Source organism: Melitaea cinxia, chromosome 6 (assembly GCF_905220565.1).
Source record: "Melitaea cinxia chromosome 6, ilMelCinx1.1, whole genome shotgun sequence".
Lineage (NCBI taxonomy): Eukaryota > Metazoa > Arthropoda > Insecta > Lepidoptera > Nymphalidae > Melitaea > Melitaea cinxia.
This window is the reverse complement of record NC_059399.1, coordinates 18,741,571-18,750,000: the sequence shown is the minus strand read 5'-3', so window position 1 is coordinate 18,750,000 and position 8,430 is coordinate 18,741,571. Positions and strand designations below refer to the sequence as shown.

At 48.3% G+C, this 8,430-nt stretch overlaps 1 protein-coding gene across 1 annotated transcript in view; it reads left to right on the top strand.

Moving 5' to 3' along the window:
• Positions 1–1,740, top strand: part of LOC123654822 — a 6,655-nt gene extending 4,915 nt beyond the window's left edge. Inside the window, exon 2 of the mRNA XM_045590706.1 lies at positions 1,286–1,740. Coding sequence (XP_045446662.1) covers positions 1,286–1,621 — 336 coding nt within the window. The 3' untranslated portion in view covers positions 1,622–1,740. The remainder of the gene's footprint in view (positions 1–1,285) is intronic.
• The last annotated feature ends 6,690 nt before the right edge of the window (positions 1,741–8,430 follow it).

The following is an 8,430-nucleotide window of genomic DNA, read 5'->3' as shown; positions in this document are numbered from 1 at the left end:
CCTAACCTAACCTAACCTAACCTAACCTAACCTAACCTAACCTAACCTAACCTAACCTAACCTAACCTAACCTAACCTAACCTAACCTAACCTAACCTAACCTAACCTAACCTAACCTAACCTAACCTAACCTAACCTAACCTAACCTAACCTAACCTAACCTAACCTAACCTAACCTAACCTAACCTAACCTAACCTAACCTAACCTAACCTAACCTAACCTAACCTAACCTAACCTAACCTAACCTAACCTAACCTAACCTAACCTAACCTAACCTAACCTAACCTAACCTAACCTAACCTAACCTAACCTAACCTAACCTAACCTAACCTAACCTAACCTAACCTAACCTAACCTAACCTAACCTAACCTAACCTAACCTAACCGGGGAGCCCATCCCGAGAACATCCGCACAATTTACCTCCAGGTCATCCAACCAATAGTCACTTACGCCGCCGGCATCTGGGGCCATGTCGTCGGGAGAAAGTACATATCCAAAGGCTTCAGAACGGTGTCGACCAATGCTGCACTCGCTCTGGCGCAATTCACCCCGATCGATATTAAGATCCTCGAGGTAAATCAAATCGAACTCGCTCGACTCACGGGGAATTGCGATTTCCTTCCCGACGACATCACCCTAGAAAAGCACATACCCCCCCATCACCTCCTTCATCCCGCCCGAAGAATAACATTCAACCCTCACTACTTCCACTCTGAGGCTGAACTGTCCTCTCACCTCTCTTCCCTCCCCAATCCCATCCCAACCATCTTCACAGACGGCAGCAAACTCGATGACGGCTCGGTCGGTGCCGCCTTCGTATGTTACAACGGAGCGGGTCCGCCGGCCGTCAAGAAGTTCATACTTCATCGAAGTTGTTCAGTCTTTCAGGCTGAACTCTTCGCTATCCTCCAGGCCTCTCGATGGGCCTCCAAGCACAGACACACACACACACTCATCTTGTCGGACTCCAGAGCGGCCATCCAAGCCTCCCAGAATCGTAGCAATACACACCCCTTGGTTGCACACCTTCACGCCACACTACACGATCACTCACCCACCGGCTGTATCGACTTTGCTTGGGTCAAAGCCCATGCAGGTATAACCGGGAACGAACGTGCAGACACCGAAGCAAAACTCGCCGCTACCATGCACAGAGCCTTCGACTACGATCTCTTCCCCATAAGCTTTGTTAAGCTTATGGCCAGAGAGCGTAGTCTCACCGAATGGCGCGAGAGGTACGAGAAGGCACAACAGGGCCAACACACCCGCCTACAATAAACCACATACACACACTACTCAAATCCACACACATCACATTCACACTCACTCAGACACTCACCGGACACGCCTTCAATAAATCATATTTACACAAATTTAAACTCGCCGAGGACGAGGTCTGTCCCTGCGACGGAGCCACTCCTCAGAACCTGGACCATCTCCTGAGGAGCTGCCCTGAGTTTTCGGCCTTCAGGCATAAACATGAAGAAACCTGCGGATACCTTGGAGTGGACCCCTACAACTTAGTAGGGCTTCTACCCCACAGAGCCGGTATCCGCTCCTACTTTCGCTTGTCGGACTCGATCCTGAGGGTGCTCAAGGAGTATAATGCTAGTTCATAAGTCTCTAATTACTACTGTTAAATTTTATCTATGTTATTGTCACTTTTTTTACTTCTTATTTTACCATGTACCCTAGGATAAGTATAAAAAAAAAAAAAAAAAAAAAAAAAAAAAAAAAAAAAAAAAAAAAAAAATCAATCATTATCATATATATATTGAGAAAACATTACATTTTACTATATTATATTTATACAAAAAAAAAAAAAAAAAAAAAAAAAAAAAAAAAAAAAAAAAAAAAAAAAAAAAAAAAAAAAAAAACATAAAAATACCAATGTACGATACTACTGTTAATACTATTTTAAGTCTTACAATTATATTCCTTTTACTTACAAAATTTTATATGTACTAGTTTAAGATATCATTTCACCCCCATCAAATCGGCGAGAAGGGTGGCTGCTGGGACGATGTCATAACCAGCCCCTCCCTTATCTTAGCTCTTCACCCCCATTATCCATCAACATCATTTCATCTTTCATTTTGGTTGGCTGTTCTGAATGGGTGGGACCAACTGTATCAAATCGCAGGCCACCCCACCCACCAGGAAGTCACCGATTCATAAAAAGACTCCAGCCGGGACTACCCTAACTTTTTATTGTATATAATTTTACTCTCAATGTCTCAAAAATATTTAACCCTTAAATTTCTTCTTTACGTTTGCCGGAGCGTACCCAAACACTTCTCATTTTATCTTGTAATACTCATCAAACCATCTTTTCTCTACAATTAAACTCTCATAGCGTCTCAACTTATTTTAATAAAAAAAAAAACCTAACCTAACCTAACCTAACCTAACCTAACCTAACCTAACCTAACCTAACCTAACCTAACCTAACCTAACCTAACCTAACCTAACCTAACCTAACCTAACCTAACCTAACCTAACCTAACCTAACCTAACCTAACCTAACCTAACCTAACCTAACCTAACCTAACCTAACCTAACCTAACCTAACCTAACCTAACCTAACCTAACCTAACCTAACCTAACCTAACCTAACCTAACCTAACCTAACCTAACCTAACCTAACCTAACCTAACCTAACCTAACCTAACCTAACCTAACCTAACCTAACCTAACCTAACCTAACCTAACCTAACCTAACCTAACCTAACCTAACCTAACCTAACCTAACCTAACCTAACCTAACCTAACCTAACCTAACCTAACCTAACCTAACCTAACCTAACCTAACCTAACCTAACCTAACCTAACCTAACCTAACCTAACCTAACCTAACCTAACCTAACCTAACCTAACCTAACCTAACCTAACCTAACCTAACCTAACCTAACCTAACCTAACCTAACCTAACCTAACCTAACCTAACCTAACCTAACCTAACCTAACCTAACCTAACCTAACCTAACCTAACCTAACCTAACCTAACCTAACCTAACCTAACCTAACCTAACCTAACCTAACCTAACCTAACCTAACCTAACCTAACCTAACCTAACCTAACCTAACCTAACCTAACCTAACCTAACCTAACCTAACCTAACCTAACCTAACCTAACCTAACCTAACCTAACCTAACCTAACCTAACCTAACCTAACCTAACCTAACCTAACCTAACCTAACCTAACCTAACCTAACCTAACCTAACCTAACCTAACCTAACCTAACCTAACCTAACCTAACCTAACCTAACCTAACCTAACCTAACCTAACCTAACCTAACCTAACCTAACCTAACCTAACCTAACCTAACCTAACCTAACCTAACCCCTCAGTGGATGCCGAACAGACGGCGGATGAGGTCCTTGACACAGTGAGGAAGACCATAGACGCCAAAGAGGGGTGGGTCCAAATCGACCGGGTCCGGAAAGCCAGGGACCGAAAAATAATCATGGGCTTCGGGACTGTAGAAGACAGGGCGAAAGCAAAAGAAAAACTGGCGAAGGAAGGAACGGGCCTCGTGGTCGAGGAGATGAAGAATAGAGACCCTCTAATAATAATTAGAGGAGTCCTGAAAGCGCATACAGACGATGAGGTTATAAAAGGTCTGAGAAATCAAAACAGACATCTATTTAGCGACCTCGACCCCGGGGAAGACCGCCTTCTGATAAAATATCGCAGGAGGGCAAGGAACCCGCTCACGGCCCATGTAGTCCTTAGTGTATCGCCCAAACTCTGGGCGAGGATAACGGGAATAGGTACAGTACAAATCGACCTAATGAGGCTGCGGGTGGAGGACCAGTCTCCACTGGTCCAGTGCACGCGTTGTCTCGGGTACGGCCATGGGCGGAAGTACTGCAAAGACCCAGCGGACCTTTGTAGCCACTGTGGCGGGCCACACCTTAAGGCTCAATGCACGGAGGACCCGGCGGTGTCGCCACCTTCCTGCCGGAACTGTCGTCGAGCGAAGCTCGCAAAGTCCGACCACAACGCTTTTAGCGACGACTGTCCCGTCAGGAGGAGGTGGGATGACATCGCCCGCTCCTCCGTAGCGTATTGCTAAGGGCAGGCCGGTAGACACAGTGGCTTTAAACATCCTCCAGGCGAACCTCCAGCGCAGTAAGTTGGCATACTCCGACTTCCTGATCGAAGCATCTAGCCTGCGTACGCGGATTGCCCTGGTACAGGAGCCATACGTCGGCGGCATAAGGCGTGTGAAAGGTCAGAGTGGGATCAGGGTCTTCCAGTGTGCGGACGATGGAAGTGGGACTGTCAAGGCCGCAGTCATCGTATTTGACTCGGACCTTCACATCACGCAGTACCCGAAACTCACCACGAACAACATCTCTGTGGTGGGGATCCGAGTTCGCAACTGGGAGATCATCCTGGTCTCATTCTACTTTGAGCCCAACCTGCCGATGGACTCGTACCTGGCACATCTGCGCCGGGTGCAGCGCGAGACGGGAAGTCGGAGTATTGTTATTGGGGGAGACTCCAATGCCAAATGCGTCTGGTGGGGTAGTCCCGTGACGGATCGCCGCGGCGAAGAACTGCACGGGTTCCTGGAGGACCTCGGTCTCTGCCTCCTGAACCAAGGGGAAACCCCCACCTTCGACACTATCCGGGGCGGCGAAAGGTACAGCAGTTATATTGATATAACTGCTGTATCGCCTGACCTGCTTGGCCTGGTGGACGGCTGGCGCGTGCGCGAAGACCTGACCAACTCGGACCACAACGCCATCACCTTCCTCATCAACACCAAACACATCAACACAAACACTATCAGACACACAACACGAAAATACTTCACAAAAAAGGCGAATTGGGCCCAGTTTCGTGAGAAACTGGGTCAAATTAAAACGCAAGAACACTTCACAATAGACACAATTAAAAACATACAGACACACGCACAATTGGACTCCACAATAACTCAACTAAACGACATAATACAAAAAACATGCACAAAAACAATACCATTAACAAAACATAGGGAGGTCCTTGCGATGCCGTGGTGGAACGAGGGGTTGGCAGTGCTTAAGCGTGAGGTGGCCACCAGGAAAGGTAGGATCAGATGCGCGGCGCCGGTCAGGCGTCGTAAGGTTGTGGGAGAGTACCTGGAGGCGAAGGAAAGGTACGCGACCGAGGTGAGGCACGCGCAGACGCGCAGCTGGGTCGCCTTCTGCGAACGCCAGGATGGGGAATCTATGTGGGGAGGGATTTACAGGGTCCTCGGCAGGACCTCCAGGAGAGACGTGGACCCACCGCTGGTGGTAAACAATATGGGGTTAGATGCCAGGGGCTCGGCCCGACTCCTGGCTGAGACCTTCTATCCGGAGGACTCCGAAGAGGATGACTCCGAAGAGCACCGCCGGGTGAGGGTCTTGGCCGGGCGGACCGACATCGAGACTTCTTCGGGCCAAACTGACCCTCTATTCACTCACACAGAACTGAAGTTGGCTAGTCGGTCGTTTGACCCGAAGAAGGCCCCAGGTGCGGACGGTTTTACTGCCGATATATGCCTGCACGCAATCCAATCGGACCCGGACCTCTTTTTGTGCCTCTTCAACAGGTGCCTCGAGCTCCGATATTTTCCTAGGCCCTGGAAGGAGGCGACGGTCATCTTTCTCCGGAAGCCCGGGAAGACTGATTATACAGCTCCAAAATCATATCGTCCAATCGGTCTCCTTCCGGTGCTTGGGAAGATATTGGAAAAAATGCTAGTCGCCAGGTTAAAATACCACCTGCTGCCCAAGCTAAGTACTCGCCAATTTGGCTTCATGCCCCAGCGGAGCACCGAGGACGCCCTCTATACCCTAGTTAAGTTCATCAGAAATAAATTAGAGGAAAAAAAGATCCTGGTTTTGATCTCGTTGGATATAGAGGGCGCCTTCGACAACGCTTGGTGGCCTAAAATAAAGGTAAGGTTGGCTGAGGAAAGGTGCCCCGAAAACATCAGGCGGCTCTTGGGCAGCTACCTGAGCGACAGACGCGCCAGAGTGAGGTACCTGGGGGAGGAGCACGTGAGGGACACCGGGAAAGGCTGCGTGCAGGGATCTATCGGCGGGCCGATATTGTGGAACCTGCTCCTGGATCCACTACTTCAGGAGTTGGAGGCCAAAGGCGAGTACGCGCAGGCGTTCGCCGACGATGTGGTGTTGGTGTTCGAGGGTGATACGGCCCTCGAGATCGAACGTCGGGCCAATGCCGTCCTCGAACGTGTGAGGGCGTGGGGAGCATCTAATAAGCTTCGGTTTGCGCCCCACAAGACAAACGCTATGGTTGTGACGCGCAAACTGAAGTATGACACCCCGCGTCTTCACATGGGCGGGGTCGACATTGTCCTGGCGAGCGAGATCAAGCTGCTGGGGGTCGTCATAGATCACAAACTCACCTTCAACGCCCACGTCGCGAACGTCTGCAGGCGCGCGCTCGCCTTTTATCACCAGCTGGCCCGTGCGGGTCTCCATCCTGAAGTAATCCGCACTATTTACAGGGCGGTGGTTGAGCCCGTGATTTTGTATGCGGCTGCCGTCTGGGCGCCGGCCGTGGACAAGCTCGGTGTTCGCAAGCAGCTGAACGTGGTCCAGCGGGGCTTCGCGCAGAAGCTTTGCAGGGCATACCGAACCACCTCTCTGAACTCCGCATTGTTGCTCGCTGGGATACTCCCCCTCGACCTCCGTGTCCGCGAAGCCGCGAATTTGTACGAGGCGAGACGGGGGGTCCCCCAGCGGGTGATAGGGGATCGAGAGGTGGAGCGGATGTCCTCGGCTCTGCGGTCTCCGCACCCCGCCTCTCATATCGACCTCGAGTTCAAGCGCCTGGCGGACCAAGAACAGTTTACCGCAAACAGCGAGCACGCCTTTAATATCTTCACGGACGGAAGCAAGATTGAGGGCAAAGTGGGCGCGGCGCTGTCCGTATGGGCTGGCGCCGCCGAAACCAAAACCCTCAAGCTTGCTTTGCCGTCTTATTGTACGGTCTACCAGGCGGAACTCTTGGCGATATGTCGGGCGGCACGGATGGCCGCGGACACCTTGGCTGGATCCGTCGGGATTTATTCCGACTCCTTGTCGGCACTGCTCACGCTGGAGAACCCGGTAGCCCCCCATCCCCTAGCCGTTGAAGCGCGGGGACACCTGCGAAGGGCTCTGCTCCGGGACAAACGTGTTAGTTTGTTCTGGATCAAAGCCCACGCAGGGCTGGAGGGCAATGAGCGTGCCGACCATCTGGCCAAGGAGGCTGCGCTGAAGTCTAAACGCGCTTTTGACTATGACAGCTGCCCGGTTTCATTCATCAGGCGGAGCATTCGCATGCAATCGCTTGATGAATGGAACCAGCGGTATCGAGCCGGCGAAACGGCTGGTGTCACCAGGGTGTTCTTCCCTGACGCGATAGCCGCGTACAAAATCACGAGCAAAATAGGGGTGGACTGGTTTGTCACCCAAGCGTTGACGGGGCATGGCGGATTCTCCGAATACTTGTACCGCTTCAAGTGTAAGGAGAGTCCGTCGTGCGTCTGCGACCCTGGGTGCTCCGAGTCCGTCCTCCACGTCCTCCTGGAGTGTCCTGCATTTGCCTACGAGAGGCTACGTTTAGAGAGTGAAATAGGCGTACAGATGATAAAAGGGAACTTGTGCGAAATCATTAAAAATAAAGCAAGTAGAGAACTGTTCCTACAGTATTGCAAGAAAATAGTTAAAGCCGTTAACATTAGAAATAAGACTCAGTAAATTATGTTTTCTGAATATAATTGTATATTGTAGCATAACATAAGCAAATAAGATGTAAGTAGGAATAGTATATAAGAATTAGAATAGCTTCCAATGTAAAATTAGTTTTAATTGTCATTAGAAGTAAGAATAATTGTATAAGAGAATCTGTAAATATAAACCATTGTAACAAATAGAATAGTATTAAGAAAAGTATGCTAAAATGTAAATAAAATTATTGTACGCAAACCCCACTCATTTCCCCATGAGTTTATAGTTTTAAGTAATACAGAATAGTAAGAATAGACTAGATTAGATGGGAACCCACCCAGTGTGTGAATGAGGAATGAATGATAGAAAGAATTAGTATGCTGAATGAAAGTGCGAGAGGAATACTAGCGAGAACTGGAATGAATGAGTAGCGTAGGGACAGTCTCACACCCATGTGTGGGGGTCTAGAAAAAAAAAAAAAAAAAAAAAAAAAAAAAAAAAAAAAAAAAAAAAAAAAAAAAAAAAAAAAAAAAAAAAAAAACCTAACCTAACCTAACCTAACCTAACCTAACCTAACCTAACCTAACCTAACCTAACCTAACCTAACCTAACCTAACCTAACCTAACCTAACCTAACCTAACCTAACCTAACCTAACCTAACCTAACCTAACCTAACCTAACCTAACCTAACCTAACCTAACCTAACCT